The sequence below is a fragment of the Trichosurus vulpecula genome, chromosome 7 (genome assembly GCF_011100635.1).
Source record: "Trichosurus vulpecula isolate mTriVul1 chromosome 7, mTriVul1.pri, whole genome shotgun sequence".
Taxonomy (NCBI): Eukaryota; Metazoa; Chordata; class Mammalia; order Diprotodontia; family Phalangeridae; genus Trichosurus; species Trichosurus vulpecula.
The window spans coordinates 42,847,502-42,871,094 of NC_050579.1; the positions used below are offsets into that span (position 1 = coordinate 42,847,502).

Genomic DNA, 23,593 nt, shown 5'->3' on the forward strand with positions numbered 1-23,593 from the left:
CAAATCCGGCCTCAGACACTTGATATACTTACCTTGGGCAAGTCACTTAACTTGTGACTTTGGGCAAGTCACTTAACCCCAATTGTCTTGCCTTCCTCCCTCCAAAAAAAAAAAAGAGGAAGAAGGTAAGCTATAAAGAAGGCAAGCAGCTTACTGGAGGTCATGTAAATAGTGAGGAGCAGAGCTGGGATTTAAGCCTAGGTCCTCTGATTCTGAGCTGAGCAGCTAGGTGGTTCAGTAAACTGAATGCTGCATCTGGAATCAGGAAGTCCTGAGTTCAAATGTGACCTCATACACTTACTAGCTGTGTGACCTTGGGCAAGTCACTAAAGCCTGTTTGCTTCAGATTCTCATCAGAGGAAATGGCAAACCACTCCAGTATCTTTGCCAAGAAAACCCTAGCCTTCATATGACCCAACCATGTTAAACAGTGTTTTCTACATCAATGAGGAGTAATGTATCCCTCATCAATGAGGAGGAGTAATGTATCCTTCCATAAAGAACACAAAGCAGAGGCTGCCCCTCTCCTACTTTGGTGAGAGGAGCCTGGTATACATAGGCACAAAGATTCCCCAGGAGGTCAGATGACAGGACAAAGTATTCAGGAGTTCAGATTGCCCTTCCTTTTCCATCTAATTGTGTTTCCCTAACTTCCCCATATAATTCCTAACAGTCAGAGGCCTTGATTTTTTTCAAACATACAGATAAAAACCAAATTGAGTCCTATTAAGTCAAACATAAGTTTATTTTTTAGGAATCATATGTAGTCTTCCGCTAGGTAAGGAAACATAAGTTTATTTTTTAGAAATCATATGTAGTCTTCCCCTAGGTAAGGGAACATGTTTATTTTTTAGAAATCATACTTCGTAAGGGACACTATCTGCAAAGGGAAGTGTTGTCTGAGGATCGTATTCCCCAGTCGTCTTGAGGATTGCCTCTGGCTGTGGGGAAATGACACAGTCTCCAGCATTCCTTGGGTGGACACAGACCTGGCGTCCTTTGTTGGTGATGACACTGCAGTGTGAGAAGAAGGTGAGAGAAGATGAAGAATTCAACCCTGGGCTTCTCTTCCCCAAAAGAGCTCACAGACCTCCCTGCTATCCACATCTATCATCCCCAAACAGTGTTTCAAGACCCTCCCTTAATCCCTCACTTCTATTCTCTCTATGACTCCATGGGGGTCCCTTGAGAAAACCCTTCTGGTCTCTCTTTCCTCTTCTCCCTCTCCTTCCCTTTTCAATAGGAGCAGATCCCATTTGGAGGCTGAGTGGAAGGACATCCCTGTGAGAAAGAGCACTGGGTTTGGAGTCAGAAGACCTGGATTCAAATCTAGTCACTGTCCCTTACTACCTGTGATGTTGGGCAAGATTCTTCTCCTCTGGGTGTCAGTCCTCTCATGTGTAAAATGACTAATTGGCCATTGAGTTCCATTCTGGCTCTAAATCAATGTACCTATCATTCTACCTGGACATACTGGGTCCAGTTCAGGTCAAAAGCTGTAGAGGTTCCTCCTCAGCTCTCTCTTTCCAGCCCCAACACCAGCCCTATGGCACTCTGGGTACAATAAATGGAGCTTATTTTGTCTGGGAGTCCTGGTGTGCCTTCCTTTTCCATAAGTCCCAAACTTAGCAAGGGCTCAAAATTCAATAAACCATCTTTCTCTATCCTCTATCATCGGGACCCCCTGAGGGGCTGCTTCTCCCTCCCAAGACCTTCCTGGCTTGTCTCCAGCAGCTCCTTTTCTCCTTTCCCTCAGATGTGGGCTATGGAAATACCACTCACACAACTCCTGGGTTGGCACACCGGCTACTGGTCTCATAACAAGCAACTACATTGCGAATCTTGTGAGAGGCATACTGGAAACAGCAGGTTTCTGGGCTGTCATGTCTCCCTGTAAGAAAAGAAGCAAAGTGAGGACACAATCATTTTGAATCTAGGCAATCCTAAAATGATTCTCCTGACTCCTGAGAAAGTCATCAGAGGAAGTATTTGTGGAGTATTTGAGAAATGAGTCTGGAGGACATAAGTCAATCAATCAACCAACAAGAATTTGTTTGCTTCCTATGTTATGTACCAGGCACTTTGCTGAGTAGTGAAGCTATAAAAACCAAAGCAAAACAAATAATCCCAGCCCCATTCCAGTAATGTTAGAAAACCAGATTTGTACATTCTTGGGTTCGAGTACTTGCTGTCATTGGGAAACAGGCTGCTGCCTCCCATTTACTGTAAATGTTTTAAAAAACAACAGCTTACCTTCTCCCATTCTCAGTAATATTCCAAAAATCTCTGACATTGGCTTGTTCTTACCCAATAGTTCTTTTGGTACCTGGGAATATAGTTCATCTGGGCATTTTTGGGTCCCTTTTGTGATCCCAGCTCCTAGAACAGTGCCTGGTACATAGTAGATGCTTAATAAATACTTTTAAATATTTTAAAGTTGACATTGGTTATTTTGTGCTCTTCTTACGTAACTTTTTTTTAAAAGCTAGTGTTCCATTTTTCTGATGACATAGGAACATAGATGTAGAAATGGAAGGAATCCTTGAGGTCATTTAATCCAAGTACCATAGATCCTCTTAATGTAGAGCTAGGGCTCTTTCCATGGTACCAGGCTATCTCTCCTTCTTTGTCATAATTCTGTGCTATGCCATAAGATGTTGCTGCTTACTCATACCCACCATGTACCTCTCCATTGCCCTTTGGGTCTGAATTCTTCAGAGACTTTAGTGTTACATGTCTTACAGACAGGCAACATGATTGGAAGAACGATCTTTTGGGTTGGAAGCCTTCAATTGGGGTGTAAGCATCCCAATGTGGAAACTCCCTCCACCCAGGCAGACCAACGCTGGTCTTGCTTAGAGTCTTAGAGTTGCCAGGGTAACTGAGAAGTTAAATGAATTGTTTATTGGTATACAGATAATACAGAAGCAGGACTTAAACCCAGGTCTTACTGAATTTATAAAGCTGGACCTTTGTTTCAAGAAGAAGTTTGGGGTCATTAGAGTTGTGTGGTTTCCCAAAAGCAATCCAGCCTGGGTGCTCCATCTCTATCCAGTTGAGAAAGCCTCCAAATACTTTGGGAATGAATTTATGGAAAGGCATGGACAAGAGTCCTTCAGGATGTGAAAGCAGGAATGAGTTGATGTCCTCCTCAATGGAGAGAGTGTTTGTTCACATCAACGAGATCTTAGGTCCACTTAGGAGTCATATTGGCAATTTTAAAGTTTTTAACAATCAGCAAAGCACTTACACAGATAGTACCTAATTTTTTTTAATCACAACCCTATGAGGTAAGTAGTATAGGGATTATTATTCTCATTTTACAGATGGGGAAACTGACACTAAGGGAGTGAAGTGACTTACCATGGGTTAGTGCACTGCAACCTTGTCCCACCTGTTCCTCTCCTTTCCCTACCTGTGACTGTGCTAGGGCAGCCCTGAACAGCCTGAGCCTCTCAATCAGTCAGTCAATCAGTCAATAAGCATATATTAAGTGTCTACTGTATTCCAGGCACTGTGCTAAGGGCTAGGGATAAAAAGGAGGCAGAAAAACAGTCCTTGCCTTCCAGGAGCTCACAGGCTTATGGGGGAAACAACATGCAAGCAAGGTATAGATGAGGTTAGAAAAAATCAACAGAGGGAAGGCACTAGAATTAAGAGGGGTTAGGAAAGGTTGGGACTTGAAGGAAGCTAAGAAAGCCAGGACTTCCTTGTCCTGGGTCAGAGTATTCAAGGGCTATGATTTCCCACCTTGGGAAAGACACCTGGACAATGTCTTCCCATGTGCCCTGAAAATAGGCTGGTCCATTTCATGCCACTTTCTCAAAAGTCAAAGGGATGGACTTTGAGTGGGGCAGGAGAAGAAGCCCCTGGCCACCCTGGATGGAAAGGGAGAAGGGGCTTGCCTTTCAATTTTGCAGCAAGGCCAAGAAGGCCCAGAGCAGAGAAAACAACTAGACTCACCATGCTTCTTGGCTTCCAAGCTGAGGCCAGGTACCAAAATGAGGAGGATGGAGAAGGCCACCACGGACACCATGGTCTTTGGATGTGGAAGGAGAACACTTTCAGGAATAGACTCAGAGCTCATGGGCTTCCCACTGCCTGGCAACCCTGGGCATGGACCCTCTCTTTATATGCACTTGATGACTGAGGAGGAAAAAAGATGAGATAACATCCTTAGCTTGGATACGACAAATTCTTGAAAATGCTGAGTTACACAATCTTTCTGAAAAAAGGGAACTAAGATTTGAAGAAAACAGGACATAGAGGATGGAGTTATGACTCAGGATTTACCAACCTAGAGAGTATCCGGGATTATTCACCCCAACCTCCTTCCTCCTCTCATAAACACACATACATTTCTATTGCTAATGGAGATTTATTCAGTCCCCTAAATATGAGACCCTCTTTCAGAAGGGGTCCATGAACAGGGAAGGCTGAAGGTGACTCCCTTAGCCTTAGACGCTCTTTTAGAATGTATTTGAATATGCTTTGACTCTATTCCATTGTATTGCAGTAGAGAGAATTGTGGGATGGTAGATAGAGTGATGGGCTTAAGTCAGGAAGATCTGGGCTCAAATATTCCCCCAGACACCTACCGGTTGGGACCCCCTGGGCAAGTTGCTTCATCATTCTGAACATCAGTTTCTTCATCTGTGAAAGCGGCATAATAATAGCCATGCTACTTACCTCATCAGTTTCTTTTTGGGGGGGATGGGGTGGCAGTTGTGAATTTTCTTTTGGAAGGCATGTAAAATTTATTTTTCCATCAGCCATGTTGAGAAAGAAAATAAAAATAATGAAAGGAAAAATATGTTTCAATCTGCATTTAGAGATCATCAATTCTCTCTCTGGAGGGTTCTCTATCACTCTGGCTTTCATTGATAGGCCAACAATAAGTCCCAGCCCAAGCTGGATCGTTGGTCCCCGATTGCTCAGAGTGGATGTAAATAGCAATTGTTTCTATTTTGGCCGGAAACCCTGAAGGTCTTCCTCTCTCAGATACGTATATGTGTGTGCACACATACATATACATACATATGTGTATATATATATATATGTATGTATGTATGTGTAGATACATATATATATGTGTATATATATATATATATAAACTAGGTAAAAGAGGCCATTCTTGGCCTCATTTCTTACCTAGCCTTAATCACTAGATGGACATTACCTCAGTCAAACTGAGACCTGTTAAAGAACTCAGCTTCAAAAGGCCAAGGTCTCCCACTACATCTAGGGCCATCTCCAGTCATCCTGATCTATATCTTGCCACTGGACCCAAATGGCTCTAGAGGTGAAAGTGAGGCTGGTGACTTTGCACAGCCCTGCCTCACTTAAATCCAGTTCACTTGCAAGTCAAGACATCACCCTCCTGATGTCATGGTCCTCTTCGAGAATGAAGGACCAACAACACCAACTATACCATCATGTCATCTGTAAAAAGTCTTAGTTTTGTTTCCTTGTTGCCTATCTTATAAGTTTCTCATGAGAACCAATTGAAATAAAGTGAATAAAGTGCTTTGCAAACCTAAAAATGACATATAAAGTTAGCTAGTATTTTCTATCAGCTTATCAAACACTAACCTTTGAAAAACATATGGGTGGAAATCTAGTGTATCTACTTGATTTAATTGATTTATTTCTCTTTTTACTTAGTACCAGGTAGTTTGTAACTGCTTTGTATTTTGTTTTTCTTATTCTTATTTCAAACTTAAAACTTTTTTTTCCTACCCTATCCCCATCCTTTCTATTCTACCCCTGATCTTATTGGAAAGATCTCTAATGCTTCTCTTTTATATATCAATCAATCAACATTTTTAAAGTGCTTACTATGTGCTAACATAATGCTGATTCTTGGTTTTAGATAGATACTATTGACCATGAAGATCCAATTACTTATTTCTTTATAAGAAGAATTGTGTGGTAGTGGAGAGGAAACTAGCCTTAGAGTTAGTCAGATTGGAATTCATGTCCTGTCTTTGACACATATTTCCTGTGTGAAATGGGCAAGTCTCCCTCCCAGAGTTCATCTCTTTGAGGGTATAAATTGTCACAAAGTTGTCAACTTACATTGGCAGAGAGAATTTCCTCATTTGGCATTTCCCAATGTCAGTGAAATTGGAGGTATAGTCTCTATCCCCATCTATCAATTTTTGCTCTTTATAATATCTTTAGCAGAAATGGTGACTGTCTTTCATTCTCGAAGAGGACCAGAATGACATCACTATGTTGGTGACAAGTGTCCCAACTGTGGTTGATCCGACCAGTATAAGCTCAGAAGACTCTTCCCCAGGTTGGGCAGCAGAAATGGTATTATTTTTTGTCAGAAGCTTTTTCTGTTTCTTCTTGTATGTCATGCTATTTTTGCTTAAAGGTTTCTTAATGTTTGCCCTGATAAATCTACCTTGATCATTCTATTTTATTGCTGTAGCCTCTTTGCTGATATTCTATTTAATCTTTTTGTATCTATCTTCATTGTAAGTCTATAGTTTTTAATCTTTTGTATCTATATTCATTAGGGTTGTTAGTCTATAATTTTCTCATTTTTATTCTGTTTCACCTCTTCTTGACTTATGTATCAATATCATATTTGTATTATACAAACATACAATGATATCTACTTTGCATGTATCTTATACATATCTTTTAACATGTATTTTGTAAGAGAATTGTTTTTTAAATGTTTAATAGAATTAACTTGTAAACACATGTGGTTTTGACTTTTTTTTGGTGGGGGAGCTCATTTATAGCTTAATTTCTTTTTTCTGAAGTTCAGTTATTTAAATTTTCTATTTCTTGTTCAATTAATCTGGATTATTATTATTTTGTAAGTATTTATCTACTTCAGTTTTCTTCAGTTTTGCTGTCATATAATTGGGCAAAATAATTTATTTTATTTCTTTATTTGTTGAAAACTCTCATTTTTTCATTTTTGATATTGGCAATTTGGTTTTCCTTTCCGTCAAAAAATTAGATTACCTAATGTTTTATCTTTTTTATTAGTTTTCTCTCAAAGCTTATAGATTTTTTTCAATTACAATTTTAATTAACATTTTTTTTATTAATCTATGATTTTCAGAATTTATATTTCTGTGTTTAGTTGGGACTTGTTTTGACTTGTTTTTATAGATATTTTTTAGTTGTAAGCCCAATTCATTGGCCTATATAATCTCTCTCTTACTGATAAAAATGTTTAAAAATATGACCTTTACCTTAAGAGTTGCTTTGACCAAATGCTACAAATTTTGGTTATCATTTTCATGAAATTATCTGTTGTTTCTATGATTTGTTCTTTGGCTCACATATTTTTTAGTATTAAATTATTTAGTCTCCTTTTAGATTTGAATGCCTTATTCAAAGGCCATTTATTGAAAACCATTATTATTACAGTGAATGTTTAATGTTTATATTTTTCTGCATTTGTTTATTAGATTTTTGTCCTAGTATAATTTTTATAAAAGTGTCATATACAGTTCACACACACACACACACACACACATCAATCACTAGAGAGCTATCATGTATTATTTTTCTAAATCTATTCAGGTCTTTACTTCTTTCTTATTTATCTTTTTGTTAGGTTTGTCTGGGTCTGAAATAAATACATTGAGGTCTTCAGAACTTCTTATTGCCCTTAGGATAAAATATAAATCTCCCAATATTTAAAGCCCTCTACAAATTAGTGACTTTCTAGATTTATCTCATTTTACTCTCCTTTGCACACTCTACCAATTGACCTAGTAAGCTGTTTCCTGAAGTTAGCATTCCATCTCACATCTCCTTATATTACCATGAGATTTCCTTCAGGCCATGAACTTGTTTCTTATCTGGCAGCTTATAATAATACAACACAATGCAATCAATATTTATTAAGCACCTACTGTGGCATGTGATCAAAGCTGTCCAATCCTGGCCCATGCATATCGATTAATCAATCCATATTTAGTAAGCTCCTGTGCTAAGAGCTGGGATACAAAAAAGAGGCCAAAGGCAGTCTCTGCCCTCAAGAAGCTCACAGACGACATGGAAACAAAACAAGCTATGTGCAGGGCAAATTTTGTTGTTGTTAATGTTCATTTGTGTCTGACTCTGTAATCCCTTTTTTGGGGTGTTCTAGGCAAAGATACTGGAGTGCTTTGTCATTTCCTTCTCCAGCTCATTTTACAGATGAGGAAACAGGATAAAGAGGAGATAATTAACTGAAGAATGGTCCTGGAATTAAGAGGGGTTGGGGAAGGCTTTCTGTAGACAGTGGAATTTTAGTTGAGACTCTCTGGTGTCCCTTAGGGCTTGGTTCAGATGCCTTGGGCTACTTAAAGCTTTTTCCACTCTGGCCAGTTGTTAGTAAAGACTCATTCCTCAAATGCCCTGGTATTTTTTCCTCTGCATGCTGTGTCCTCTAAGTAGGATGTGAACTCCTTGAGAGCAGTCACTGGATGGTTTTGTCTTTTTATGCCAACACTCAGCACAGTGCTTGTAAGAGCCATTTCATCTAAGTCTGGTGAATTGAATTGCCTAGAACTGAATGCCAGGGACCAGGGGCTTCCTAGAGCCAGGCTTGGGCTGCTCTGTGCTTTAGCAGAATCATGGGCAAGGAAAGAAGGGAAACAGCAGGGACCAGATTATAATGCCTTCCCTCAGCTGGAGGCTGGAAGTATTGGGCTATGGTGAGATTGATGCAATCAGAGAAATGGGTCAAAGCAGGCTCTGTTTTCCCCAGAATTTTATCCACTGGTCAAGACTATTTTTCTCATACATAGAGACAAACCCAGACAATTCAGAATCAAAGGCTCAGCGTGACTTTTAATCCTAGTCCCATCCTTGTGTGACTCTGGGAGAGTTAGCTAACTTCTCTGAGACTAAGTTTCCTCATCTATAAAATGGGAATAAAAATTTCTATACTACCTACCCTATGGAATAATAATAAGGACCGAATCAGATGGTCTATGAAAGTTATTTTGTACTGCACTCCACTGGGTCTGTGATCTCACTAATGGGGGCAGTCACTCCAATCACAATGATCACACCCATCTATGCCTGTCCATCCTGTAAGACTCTTGTCTGTGCCCTCCCATAAATCCACCATGGAAGAGTCCACCCATGGTGCCAGAAGCCTTCCTCTGCTGGAGAAAGATGGAGCTTACAAGACAGATTACCTATGGGAACTCATAGAGTTCTTTAAATGACCCCAAGACTCTCTCAGAAACAAAAGCCCGTCTTTTCAATGCAAATATGCTTCCTGAAAATCTGAGTTCTAGTCCTGACTCTGCCTCATGTAACCATGAGCATATAATTTCACCCCCAGCAACTTCTCTAACATAAGAAGTGAGATGGTTGCTAGACTGCATCAGCACAGGGAGTCTTCACACCAGGAAGTGCCAACCGTGATAAACTCGAAGATCCAGGAAGCCCCTCACCAGAAAAAGCCCTTGTCTTGGTAACTGCAGCTGCTGATCATGGACCACAATCATCTCTTAAAAACTGAAGTGAAAGATGACCCAAGAGGGACTGAATAGCTCTCCGGGGACTTGGGGCAGCCACACCCTGTTACACATACAAAATAGTTCCAGAGACACAAGAAGAGAAATCCTGGGGCTGAGAGAAAAGGGCTGGATTGGGGGGTCAGAGGAGGTCCTGGAGCAAGATACTGGCTCTGTCTGGAAAGAAAGAAAGGAAGAAGGAAGAGAGAAAGAGGAAAGGAAAGAAAGAGGAAGGGAAAGAGAAAGAAAGTGAAAAAGAAAGAAGAGAGAAGCAGGAAGGAGCTGGCATTGGGAAGTAGCCCTTCAGGGAGGCTGGAAGCTAAGGCTACAGAAGGGTAGGTCTCAGACCTTTGTACCCCTGCTAAGTGCAGAAAAGGGAAGAGATTACAGAGGATGGCAAGCCAGGGCTCAAAAAACATATTTTAATGTGTATTTGTTGTACCTAGAAAGGTGATGGGGTGGGTGCTCTGGATGGGCACAGGAGAGAATGAGAAAGCAGAGCAGGCTGTGCCCTGCAGAGGGACAGGCAGGATCATGGGATCTTAGATATCAGGCTAGGAGGGACCTTGGAGACCCTCTCAACCCTCTTAACCTCCTCCCCCACTTTTTTGGAGAGGAGGAAGCTGAGGACCAGGAAAGAAAAGTGATGTGCCTAAGACAATATTGATAGTAAGAATAAGAGAGGAGGTAAGCTGAATTTGAGCACAGGTACTCTTACTATAAACCTAGCCCTTTTACTGCTTCCTCAGGCACCTCTAAGGATTCTTCTAATGGGAGGAGAAGAGGATGCTGGTGAAGAAAGAGAGCTCAGGAAGGTTTTCTGATCGAACCTCCAGGGAGTCATTGAGGGGCAGACACAGACACTGAGGAGGGTCTGGAAATACTGTGGGGAGGTGATGATCCTGAGATGAATAGGCTGGGTCTGATGGGTAGAAAAGGCAGGAAGACTGTGGGGGCCACATTGGGAAGAGAAGTCTGGGGCTGAAATCTTCACCTTTTATATCCTGCTTCTCCTAGTTCAGCATCACCATGATGAGGGGCCACAAGGTCTGTGCCAACCCCGAAGAGCAAAGGGTGCAGAAATAAATCACCAGACTAATGCAGGAGGAAGATGAATACTTTGACATTTATCTATGGAGGAAGAATAGTTTTATATTCAAAAATTAAACAGCCTTGGACTTACCAGGATACTAGTTGTCAAAAGAGATATTTACTGATATTTCTTGTGTTTTCTTTATCTACGATTCTCAATTGCAACATATCCCTCCCTCCCTCCTCCGCATGATTTCAGATCACATGAGGGCCAAAGAAAGAAGAGACAACTCTGCACTTATTGTGGGAAAGAATCTGAAGGACCTAAGCACATTTCTCCTCTCCTCCTCTTCCTTGACTTCATCTATCTCCTTCTTTTCCACCTTTGGCTTCTTCTCTTCTTGTCCCAATCTTTCCCTGCCTCTCCTCTTCCTTCTTTTCTCTCTTCCGCTTCTAACAATCCTATTTTCCCTTCCCTCACATACTATCCTGGGGGAGTGGGCTGTGAAGAAAGGGTCAATGGGAGCCATAATAGGATTGGGATTATATGCCCTGCTAGTGGAGGGTCCATCACCCAGACAGGCTTGGACACTCCCTGAGAGAAACCCAATGCATGAGACAAGATTGGACAGCTTTGGTCACACCCCCGGAGGGACTGGAGAACTTGACTGGGAAGTGAGAAATCCAAGTTTCCTTCTTGTCTCTCTGCCCCGCCCGCCCCAAAGACTTCTCTTAGAACAAAGACTGAAAAAGGGAGGAAGAAAGCATTTCAGAAAAGCTAATCACCACACAGAGAAAGATTGGCAGTAAAGGGCCCAAACCCATAGTCACCCACCTCCCCACAGGCAGAGAGGCAGGTGCCTTCCTAGCAATCCTCTCTGGTGCCAGGCTGGATCACTGGCATTTCACACTTTTGTACCACTGCTGCTCTCTCCGTTAACACTGCTGGAGTCACTGTGGGGGCTGTTGTCCTGGTTCTCTCTCCTTCCCTTGGCTCTGGTAGATAGAAGCCTTGTCAGGCTGCTCTGTATTTATCATTTTCATTTCCTTTTTAGCATAGTCATATTCTGATCAAACTCACTGACTGGGAATGGCTAAGCTAGTGGGATACAGGTGACCATAGGTGGCTTTGATATGTTTTTCCAAAAAATATAAAAATCAGGGCCTATGCCAGGACTGAATGGGTGCAGAAGACTTATGCTGCAATGCCAGGGAAGCTCATATACAGAATGGAGGGAGGAACAATGGCCTGAGATCCTGGGCCTGGCCTTTCAGGGAGTCCTTGCGCTTGGTTGTGTTAAATGGAATGGGATTTCCAAAGCCCAGGCCATCTCTGAGGAGGAGCAATGTGGCTACCCTGGGATGCCTGTTTGGCAGGTGCTTAAAGCAGCAGCTCAGTGGCCAGTGTCTATGCAGAAGGTTCCCCAGGACCCCAAACCTCTCGAGCCCTCCACTAGCCAGGAATGATAGAGAATTCCACGGGGGAAATGCCATATTCCCATTTCCTTTAGAACAGTTAGTTGGTCTTTCACTGGAGGTCCCTGAATGTTGATCTCCCCCTACTTCTCCTAATGGACTTTCAATTCCTGGAAGGCAGGCTTAGTGGATGATTTATCCTCATATCCTCCACAGCACTTAGCAAAGGATCCTGAACAGAGGAGATGGTGTCTAAGGTCTATCTCTAATTCTGTGTTCCTTTAACAGATCACCATTCAATGACTCCCATTCCCTAAGCACACCTTCTCAGTATTCTTCAGCTCCCTTTCCACTGGGCTTCCTCCCATACTGCCTTCAAATACTCAAAGCTCTTTCATTCCTAAAACACCTTCAGTAGCCCTTGATGTTCCCTCTGCCTATTGTCCTTTAGCTCTCCTGTCTTTCTCCCACAAACTCCTTGAAAAAGCCATTGCCACTGGCTGCCTTTACCCACTCACTCTACAGACCTTGAAAATCTGGCTGCCAACATCATCAACTAAAACTTCCCTCTCTGAACTTACCCACAGTCATTTCTCAGCCCTCCATCTTGCTGACTGCTCTGCTTTCACTGACACTGTAGACCACCCCCTATTCCATCCAGGAAGATCGCTCAGTCCATTACTCCATTTGCATTCCAAATCTCACTTCCTCTCTTTCAAGAAAATTGCACCACCATGCCAACTTCCGGAGAATCGAGTGGCAGTCAATTCTGGGAAGCTGTTCCTCCTCAGGCAGTTGCCCATAAAGGCAGGGTCTGAGCCTGCCTGTCAGGACAGTCAGAACAGGCCTCGGCAGAGCTCTGGGTTTCCTCCTAAAAGTCTAGCCTTCCCATCTCCAGGCACCATGGTCTCCTTGCCTGTCTTCTCCATCTTGATCATTTCCACATCTGGCCTCCTTTACATATCTCCAGCAGGTGAGTAAAATTACTTTTTTGTCAGGAATGTCAAAACTGTACCAATTAATTGTTCCTGGAAGCAGTTCCTGTCCTACTGCATAACTGGAAATGCTCCCTATAGGGATCTCTCTTTCCTTTCCTTTTAATGGTGGAAGGACTTCTTCTCCTGTTCTCCTCTATATCGAAGTCTTTGGCTCTCAAGAAAGTGGCAAGAGAGGAGCCAGACAATTCTCAAAAGATGTGTGAGGGCATAGACCCTGCATATTCTGACCAGGGCCCAGGGGCTTCCTGCCACCAGGCTCAGGCAGCTCTGTGCCCTAAGAATCATGGGCAGGGCAAGGAGGGGAACAGCAGGGACCTGGTTGAAATGCCCTCCCTTGTCTGGAGGCAGGGACAAGGGGGTCAAAGGCTTGGGATGAGATCCTGCCTTTGTTACTTCTTCTCTGACTTAACTGGAGCAAGCCATTTCTCCTCTGTGTGCCTTAGTTTCCTTACCTGTAAAACAGAGAGATTTTATAGAGTTTCCCTTCCAGTCCTCAAGCTATCATTCAGTGGCATCAGACAAGATGGAGAAATCCTTCAGCAAGAACAAGGAGCAGCTTTTAAAACCACGTTTGGTCCAAGGCAGGTAGCAGCTGTTTCCCATTGACAGGAGACATTCAAACCCAGCAATGTACAGACTTATATTTAGTGACCTCGCAGCAACCCTGAAATGGGACCAGAAGGATCATCCCTGTTTCCCAGCTGGAGGACAGAGCTTCAGAGGGGCTGAGTAGCTGGTTCAAGCTCTCCCAGCCCTGAGAGAGAGACAGAGAGAAGAAGGAACTCTGGTTTTCCTGCTTCTCACTCAAGTTCTTTAGGCCCTCTTGGGGTGTGGCCAAAGCCCTCCCATCCTGTCTCATGCATCTGGTCCCTCTCAAGGAATGTCCAAGGCCCTCTGGGCAGTGGGCCCCACCCTTCCAGTGGTGTAAGATCCAGGGCCTTCAATAGAAACTTATATTGAACCTTCTCTGCCCAGACCCTCATGGCCTAATCCCCTGGGGTAGGGTCTGGGTGAAGGAAAAGAGAGATTGTTGGGAGAGGAGAGAAAAGGAGGAAGAAGGGACAGAACAACTGGAGTGGGAAGAGAAAGTGGAAGAGGAGAAAATGGGAGAGGAAGAGAGAAAAGGAGGAAAAGAGGATAGAATAATGAATGGGAAGAGAAGATGCAGGAGGAAGAAATCAGAGAGGTAGAAGAAAAGAGAAGAGGAAAGAAAATGAGGAAAAGGGTAGAACAACTGGAGTGGGAAGAGAAGATGCAGGAGGAAATAGGAGTACTTAGAAAAAAGGAGAGGAAGGGGAGTGGGCCTAGGCCTTCCAGATTCCATCAGATGCAGATTCCAGATTTGTCCAGAAATGTCAAGTCACCTCTTTCTTCAATGGCCTCCCTGGGATCAGACAAAGCAGGTGAGGCTGCCCACAGTCACTGAGCCTGGTCCTCCTTTTGCCCCTTTCTCTGCAGATGCCTCCACAAGTAGCTGCTGCTTCTCATATGTTACCAGGCAGATTCCCAGGAAGATGGTGGTGGACTATGTTTATACCAGCAAGCTGTGCCCTATTCCAGGGGTCATGTGAGTAAACAGGTCCACAGACCACATTGTGGGGAAGGGAAGAAAACCAGGAGAGTGAGGGCAGAAACAGGAAGGGCTTAGTTGCCAGAAGCAGCCCTTCAGGGAACCTGGATGGGGTAGCTGAGGCTATAGAAGGCTGACTCTCAAACCTCTGTGCCCCTAATAATTGCAGGAGATATTTAAGGGGAGAGAAAGCCAGGGCTTCCAGGGGGAAAACAACAACCTGTGTTTGTTGCTCCTAGAAGTCTTGTGGCTCTTGCTCTGTCTAGGCACAAGGTAGGGGGAGAGAACAGAGCAGTCTGCATGCGATTTGAACCCATTTCCTCTGACTCCAAATCTCACACTCTTTCTCCCTCCTCAACTGCTACTCAGCTTCCAGTGGAAGGTGTAGGGGAAAGTGAGGAGGCAGGGGAGCCATGGGAGCTTCCTAAGAAGACCCACAGGGAGTGATGGAGGGGGCAGGCACAGGCATTAAGGAAGAGTCTTGAAATTCTGCATGGAGATGATGGTCCTGGGTTTCATGGGCATGAGGAGGATGGGCACAGAAAGGAAGAAGATTGAAGGGCCACCTGGAGAGGTAAGAAGCTTGGGGCTGGAATCTTCACCCTTTATATCCTGCTTCTCATGTTTTAGATTAACCTCCAAGAGGGGCTACCAGATCTGTGCCAACCCCCAGGAACAGTGGGTCCAGAAGTATGTGGCCGACCTAACAGAAGGAAGAATCTGAGCAGGATGAATACTTTGACGTTTATCCGCTGTGCAAATAGATATGTTTCAAAAATAAAACTGTCTTGGACTTATTAGGACACTGATTTGGAAAATGAATATACCTAGATATGTTTTGTCTTTATATCACTGGAACTCTCATGGTCCCCAATATATACCTCCCTCCCCCTAACCTGACATCTCATCTTACCCTTGAGCCAGTGAATGAAGATTTGGCTCAATATTTCTTGTGGGAAAGAATTTGCAGGACCTCGGCCACCACTCCTTTTCTTCTTCTTGCTCTGCCTCTTCTTACTCCAGTTTTTCTCTCCCCTCTTCCTTCTCCAATCTTCTTTCTTTCTTTTGTTCATTCTTTCTTTCCTTTCCTTTACTATCCTTCCCTTTCTTTCCCTCCCCACCCCCCCTGTCCACGTAGGGTATCATACCCTTACCTGCTGGTGCTCTGCCCAAAGTAATGTAAATTTTGGCTGCCGAAACCTTGTAAAATCTCTTTGAGTTTATTAAGCTTCATTTTCTCCCCTTAAGGACCATGCCTTAAACCCAAATCACAGGCTCTCCTTGACTGGCAGCAGGCCAAGCCCCACTTGGTCATTGTTTGGGGCCTGATTGGCTCAGAGTGAATGTAAATAGCAATTGTTTCTATTTTGACCAAAAAACCCTGAGACTCTTCCCCTCCCAGGTTGTTTTTTTTTTTTAAACTAGGTAAGAAGGGCCATTCTTTGCCTCATTCTTACATAGCCTTAATTACTGAATGGGCATTGCCTCAGTCAAACTGAGACCTCTGAAAGACCTTAGCTTCAAAAGGCCAAGGTCTCCCACTGCATCCAAGGCCATCTCCAGTCATCCTGGTGAATATCAGGCCACTGGACCCAGATGGCTCTGGAGGAGAAAGTGAGGCTGTAGACTTTGCACAGCCCTTCCTCACTTAAATCTAATTGACTTGGATGTCAAAGCATCACCTCCCTGATGTCATGGTCCTCTTCACGAAGGAAGGCAAACAACAACTGCCTTCAAGCATACACAAGTCTCTCTCATTCTTGAACATCTTCACCAGCTCCTATCGTCCTAAATCTCTCCTCCCTTTATCAGCCAAACTCATTACAAAAACTGTTTATACTTGCTGCCTTTACCTACAAACCTTTAAAATCTGGCTTCCGACTTCATCATTCAACTGAAACTGCTCTCTCCAGAGAGACTGAGAGTCTTTTCTCAGTCCCCAACCTATGTGACCTACCTGTTTTATTGGCCACTGTCACCCCCCTCTGTTCAGGTATACTCTCTCCTCTCTGGGTTTTCATGACTGCTTTCCTGATTCTCTTCATTCTGAATTGTTTCTTCCTGATCTATTGGTTTAATCACCCACATCCCACCCCCTAAATGTGCCTCTTCTCCAGAGTCCTGTCTTTAGACCCTTTCTGTCTCTGTTGGTCAGTGACTTTATCAGCTCCCAAGGGTTTAATTAGATCTCTATACAGATGACTCATGCCCCAGTCTAGCCCCAGTCTCTCCTTGGAGCTTCAGACTGGCATCATTGATTGCCAGACAGGTGGCACTTTCAAACAGGGACTTCTAAAACTCACCATGTCCAAAACAGAACTCAGGATCTTGTCCTGGCCCAACCACCCGTCTTCCAAACTTCCCTATTTCTATTGAGGAAAGCATCCTTCCTCAAGTCTCCCAAGTTCCTAATCTTGGCACTGTGCTCACTAACTACACTCTCTTCACCTGACATACCGCATCAATTGCCAACCATTTCTCCCTGTGCAACATCTCTCTATCCAACCCCTTCTCTTGCCCCCAGAGCTACCACCTTAATCCAGGCTCCCTTTCCTGAATGACAAGAACAGCCTTACAATTGGTTTCCCTGACTCTAGTCTCTCCCCACTTCAGCTCATTCTCTACACTACTGCCAAAATCTTCACTACCCTAACTCAATCAATTCCACTGCTTCCCAAGATCAAATATAACCTCTTTTAAAGGCCTTCCTATAACCTGCCTCTCCCCTTCTCATACTCTGCAATTTAGACCAGGGTGGGGAACCTGTGGCCTCAAGGCTGCACATGGCCTTCTAGGTCCTTGGGTGTGGCCTTTTGACTGAGTCCAAGTTTTACAGAACAAATCCTTTTATTAAGAGGATTTGTTCTGTGAAGTTTGGATTCAAAGGGCTGCTCTTGAGGACCTAGAGGACCACATGTGGCCTGGAGGCTGTAGGTTCCTGCATGGACAAACTGGCCTGCTCTCTCCTCATCCCATATGACACTCCCACTTCATGCTGTTGCACTGGCATGCCTGTGGCAGCCCATGCCTGGTGGTGTTCTTTCCATTCACCTTGCAGTAATCACTGTGTATGTTGTTGGTCTGGTTCTGATGACTTCACTTGGCTCTAGCTGATATAAGACTTATCAGGCAGCTCTGTATTTATCATTTTCATTTTATTCAAAGCACAGTCATACTCTAATCATAACGAGACTTGAGTGAAGTAATTCAAGAGATAGTTCTAGTTGGCTTGCAAAATATCATAATTAAGAGTAGCTGAAACACATTATAATTAATTCACCTTTCACTTGACTTTGATGATTTAGAAATATTAACTGTACTATGTGAAGGCCTATTTTAAAGGTCTGAGTTCTATACTATTAACAAAAGGAAGACAAGAATAAACATGTAAAATAAAATAAAAAATCCATGGCAGTGTGTAAAGGTTACCATGTGTTTTTCTGCCAGGGCTGAGGATCACTTTCTTTTTCATTTTCTAGTCTCCCTGACCTTCCTTTTGGGATTCATTCTTCCCCAAACAAATCTTTCCTTACTCCCTCACTCTTAGATCTGGCTTTCTTCTCCCTACCACCTCCATTGCCAAATCTTCTCCTTCCTCTTTCTCTCATGTGAAAAACCTTATGTTTGAATTCATAAGACCTGAATTAAAATTTTAGGATCAAATATTTGGAACCATAAGAGACCTCAGAGGCCATTTAGTCCTCCCCCCTCATTTTACAAATAAGGAAATGGATGCCGGGGCAGGTGAAGTGACTTTTGCAAAGTTACATATGGAGGAAGCATCAGAAGAAGCATTCGAACCCATGTCCTTTGATTTCAGAGAAATCCACCATAGCTATCCATAGCACCCTGTCTCAAAATAGGGCCCATTTGAGGATTCCCTGTGATTTTTGTTGACTCAATTCCCTTTTCTGGACCTCAATTAAAATAATCTTTTAGAATAATAGATTGATCTCCATTTTAGAAGAGTTGATTCACACAGGCAGAGTCTCAAAAAGGCTTAGTATGGGGTTTTCTGCTATTGAAAGATTAAAACTCCTCTAAGCCTTGTTGGATGACTTGTATTTATGCACTTAAGACTATCTTAGTATATTTAGTCCAGCTCTCTCCTTCAATAGTTGAGGAAAAAAAGAAATGGAGAGGAGGTCCATCAAGGAGGTCATACTGAAGAGGTTAAAGGAAAAATGATGATAGGTAGGGAACCATAGGTTTCTAGGGGTGCTTGAGACCCCAAAATACCTACATGCTGGGTCCTGCCGAAAGAATTCGACTCAAGCCTTCTCAGCCAAGGGAAAAGACAAAGTTTTTTGGGGATTTACCATGATGGGTTGTCTTAAGAAATCCCACCCTTTGTGACACCTGTTTTCACAAGCTGGTCAGATTCAACCTACTGAACTAGACTGAATCTGAGCTCCTTCATGGAGGCAAGATGGAGACTATATACACAAAGATTGTGGGAGGGATTGAGGGGTGGTCTGGGGTGACTAGAGGAGGGGTTTAGGGAGGGTCTTGAGGAGGAGTCCAAGGAGGAGCTTGATGGGACCCAGATGAGGTCAGACTCCAGGAACCAAGAAAATGGGATTAAGGGTGGGAAGTAGCTGAAGGCATGGATATTGATAGTACCAAGGGTGGGAAGTAGCTGGACAATAAAGGGCACGGCTAGGTAGAGATTTGGGCCTAACGATAATGTAAGGCTTATGGCCTTAGGCAAAAGCCAGATCTAGTGGGAAGTTTCAATGAGAGTTCAAGGGGGCTCCCAGAGACTGTACCCCGGATTCAAGGGGGTTCCGAGAGACTGTGCCCTCATCAATACCTTCTGGCTTTCTTCTTTACCAAATGATAAATAAAGAAATTTCTTTCTAAAACTAAAGAGAGACAGACAGACAGACACAGGCACAGACAGACAGACAAGGACAGAGAGACAGAGACAGAGGGAAAGACAGAGAGAGAAAGAGAGAGAGAGAGGGAGAGAGAGAGAGAGAGAGAGAGAGAGAGAGAGAGAGAGAGAGAGAGAGAGAAAATGAGAGACTGAGACAGAAAGATAGAAAGAAACAGATACTTGCTCAAACTCAGAAAGCTAGCCAGTGACACAGAAGGGATTCAAACCCAGATTTTCAGACACCAAATCCAGGGATCTCCCTATTACACCGCACTGTCCTCCTCAGTCAGTTTTGTTCTCACTCTATAGTTTTGTTCCAAAGGATGGGGCATGAATGGTTTTCTACACTCTGAAATAGTATCTGGTTTTGTTGTAAACTCTGACACATGTGTATTCAGTTATAGGCAATTCAATTCACCAAACTTAGATGAAATGGCTCTTACAAGCACTGTGCTGAGTGTTGGCATAAAAAGACAAAACCATCCAGTGACTGCTCTCAAGGAGTTCACATCCTACTTAGAGGACACAGCATGCAGAGGAAAAAATACCAGGGCATTTGAGGAATGAGTCTTTACTAACAACTGGCCAGAGTGGATAAAGCTTTAAGTAGCCCAAAGCATCTGAACCAAGCCCTAAGGGACACCAGAGAGTCTCAACTAAAATTCCACTGTCTACAGAAAGCCTTCCCCAACCCCTCTTAATTCCAGGACCATTCTTCAGTTAATTATCTCCTCTTTATCCTGTTTCCTCATCTGTAAAATGAGCTGGAGAAGGAAATGACAAAGCACTCCAGTATCTTTGCCTAGAACACCCCAAAAAAGGGATTACAGAGTCAGACACAAATGAACATTAACAACAACAAAATTTGCCCTGCACATAGCTTGTTTTGTTTCCATGTCGTCTGTGAGCTTCTTGAGGGCAGAGACTGCCTTTGGCCTCTTTTTTGTATCCCAGCTCTTAGCACAGGAGCTTACTAAATATGGATTGATTAATCGATATGCATGGGCCAGGATTGGACAGCTTTGATCACATGCCACAGTAGGTGCTTAATAAATATTGATTGCATTGTGTTGTATTATTATAAGCTGCCAGATAAGAAACAAGTTCATGGCCTGAAGGAAATCCCATGGTAATATAAGGAGATGTGAGATGGAATGCTAACTTCAGGAAACAGCTTACTAGGTCAATTGGTAGAGTGTGCAAAGGAGAGTAAAATGAGATAAATCTAGAAAGTCACTAATTTGTAGAGGGCTTTAAATATTGGGAGATTTATATTTTATCCTAAGGGCAATAAGAAGTTCTGAAGACCTCAATGTATTTATTTCAGACCCAGACAAACCTAACAAAAAGATAAATAAGAAAGAAGTAAAGACCTGAATAGATTTAGAAAATAATACATGATAGCTCTCTAGTGATTGATAGTGTGTGATGTAGTGTGTGTGTGTGTGTCAACTGTATATGACACTTTTATAAAAATTATACTAGGACAAAAATCTAATAAACAAATGCAGAAAAATATAAACATTAAACATTCACTGTAATAATAATGGTTTTCAATAAATGGCCTTTGAATAAGGCATTCAAATCTAAAAGGAGACTAAATAATTTAATACTAAAAAATATGTGAGCCAAAGAACAAATCATAGAAACAACAGATAATTTCATGAAAATGATAACCAAAATTTGTAGCATTTGGTCAAAGCAGCTCTTAAGGTAAAGGTCATATTTTTAAACATTTTAATCAATAAGAGAGAGATTATATAGGCCAATGAATTGGGCTTACAACTAAAAAAAATCTATAAAAACAAGTCAAAAACTCCCAACTAAACACAGAAATATAAATTCTGAAAATCATAGATTAATAAAAAAAATTTAATTAAAATTGTAATTGACAAAAAATGGTAAATGCTAAAGATGGAGAAGACAGGCAAGGAGATGATCCTTGGAGCTGAGAGGAGACAATTTTCAGGAGGAGACCCAGGGCTCTCAGGATGCCTATTCTGACTGCCTTCCACCCAGGCTCTGACTCTCTATTTATGACCATAGACTGATTGAGAAGGAACAGGATTTGACACATTCACTGAAGGGACATGAAGACGATTCTTCAAAAATACTGATGGTGGCACTATCTTCTTGAAATAAGAGAAGTGAGACTGAAAGGAAAAGGAAGCAATGGACTGAGTGGCCTCACATTTACTGTCCCAGCTGTCCAATCTCCAGCCTCTCCTCCTGGGGCAGAATGAGGCTGGGGACTAGGAGTCCTTTTTGCTCTTTATTAAAAGGAAATGTAGTTGTTCACAACATAGGGAATTGATGAGAGTGGGGTCAGGGAAAGGGCCCCCTGATTGATTTGCATGCCCAAGAGAGGAATTAGAAATGATCTAACTGATAAACTCTTAACCCCCACCCAGGAGAGAATAAACCTCAACCAGGGATGACCAAAAGCTGCCCCTGTAGCTATTGAGTCAGACTCCTGGGCTCAACTGGAAGGATTTCTTCCATCTGAACTCTTCCATTGGAAAAAAAATAAAGAAAAGCAAAAGCCCTTTGCAACTAATACAGGTAATAAAGTAACCAATATGCATAAAAAATAAACTCCCACATTGGCCATGTCCAAATAATGTCTCACTCTGCACCCTGAGGCCATTCTCTCTCTGTTAGGAGAAGGGTATCAATACTTCATCCTACCCTTTTTGGAATCCTGGTTGGTCATTGCATTGATCAGAGTGCTTAAATCTTTCAAAATTCTTAGTCTTTGTCCTTTTGTTGTTATTGTATAAATTGTTCTCCTGGTTCTGCTCCTTTCACCCTTCATTAGTTCATATGTGCCTTCTGGCACTTCTCTGAAATCATCCCTTTCATCATTTCTTAAAGCACAATTGCCTTCTTTCCAATAGAATGTAAGCAACTTGAGGACAGACTGTCTTATTTTTTGTCTTTGTATCCCCAGCCCCTCCCCCCCCAGTGCCTGTCACATAATAAGGGCTTAATAAATGCCTTTTATTTCATTTATACTTAACATATCTAAAACAAAACTCATTATCTTTCTCCCCAACCCCTCCCCTCTTCTATCCTTCCTAATTTCTGTCAAGGGTACCACATCCTTTCAAGCTTGGGTTCACAACTTTTGTGTTTTCCTCTATTCTACCCTCTCCCTCATCTTACACATGAGGTATCAAGAAAGCCAGATCAATGTTGATCCCAAGAACGGCTTCCATGTCTCCTTAGAGGGAAATGGGCCTAGGCAATATAAAACAGCATCCACTCCTGCCACTCCAGGAGAAGTAGGCTTGGGGTGGAGGTTACATGATAATGTCTTCACCTATTTGAAGGCTTATCTCATGGAAGAAGGATTAGACTTGTTTTGCTTGGTCCCAGAGGGCTGAAGTAGATATAATGGATCCAAGTTGCAAAGAGGCAAATCAGGGTTTGATTGAGGAAGAGTTTTCCTAGTAATTGGAATTATCCCAAAAAGGAATAGGTTGCTTTGGAAGGTAACAGCTCCCTTCCTTACTGGAGAACTTTGGTCAAAGTTTGGACGATTGCTTTTTGGGTATGATGTTGAGGGGACTCTTGTTGACTTACGAGTTGAACTAGATGTCCTTTGAGGTCCTCACAACTATGCTTCTGTCTATTTTTCAATTGTCTAGAGCATTGTGCTCCTTCAACCAATGCCATCATGTTTTTGAAATTTCAGTGAGCTGGGATCTCAGTGATGGGGACATTCAATGATGAAACTTACAAACCATCTACATCTTGGCCTGTATCCATATTCTTCCTCAAATCTTCCAATTTTCCTGACCAGCTGGTGGCCTTCCTCTACATTGTATCCAAAATTTTACGGGTACCATAAAATATGGGCTCATCCATTATCTCTCACAACATGAACAGGCTATCTCCTTTTCCAACCACATATCTCTTTGATGACATCTTTTTTATTTTTCAAGTTATAGATATTTTAAAAAATAATCTGTTCTCATTTCCTTTCTCCCTACTGAACAAACTAAAAAAACCCATACAATTCTCCACTCCCCCCCCCCCCCATATGTATCTCTCAATATGCAGCTGCAAAACAAATTGACCCATTAGCCATGTTTGAAAATGTATGTCTTTTTCTGAATTTTAAATTTGTCACCCCTCTGTCAGGTGGTGCATGGTACATTTCATCTTCCTTATTTTGAAGTTGTATTTTACCATTACTTTGATAAGA

The 23,593-nt window shown here is 42.5% G+C and overlaps 1 protein-coding gene across 2 annotated transcripts; it reads right to left on the reverse strand.

Annotated features, from left to right (window-relative positions):
• Positions 1-726: 726 nt before the first annotated feature.
• Positions 727-13,477, reverse strand: LOC118855829 (C-C motif chemokine 4-like). 2 transcript variants are annotated; one of them, XM_036765850.1, is made up of 4 exons: positions 13,387-13,477; positions 3,964-4,146; positions 1,783-1,891; positions 727-1,014 (listed from the first exon to the last, which is right to left on the reverse strand). In XM_036765850.1, exons 2-4 carry the CDS (start codon positions 4,085-4,087, stop codon positions 858-860), a joined length of 390 nt encoding a protein of 129 aa, XP_036621745.1. In that variant the 5' UTR covers positions 4,088-4,146; positions 13,387-13,477; the 3' UTR covers positions 727-857. The 2 variants fall into 2 exon arrangements, with proteins under 2 accessions (XP_036621745.1, XP_036621746.1); XM_036765851.1 differs by lacking the exon at positions 13,387-13,477 and having other exon boundaries at positions 3,964-4,163.
• Positions 13,478-23,593: the final 10,116 nt, after the last annotated feature.

What these genes read in the sequence shown, in the direction of transcription:
- LOC118855829 (XM_036765850.1), bottom strand. Translation starts at nt 4,087, where the DNA reads ATGAGCTCTGAGTCTATTCCTGAAAGTGTTCTCCTTCCACATCCAAAG. An exon ending in CTTGGAAGCCAAGAAGCATG is followed by an intron (nt 1,892 to 3,963) that starts GTGAGTCTAGTT and finishes CTTTTCTTACAG; the next exon opens with GGAGACATGACAGCCCAGAA. An exon ending in TGTGCCAACCCAGGAGTTGT is followed by an intron (nt 1,015 to 1,782) that starts GTGAGTGGTATT and finishes CTCACACTGCAG; the next exon opens with TGTCATCACCAACAAAGGAC.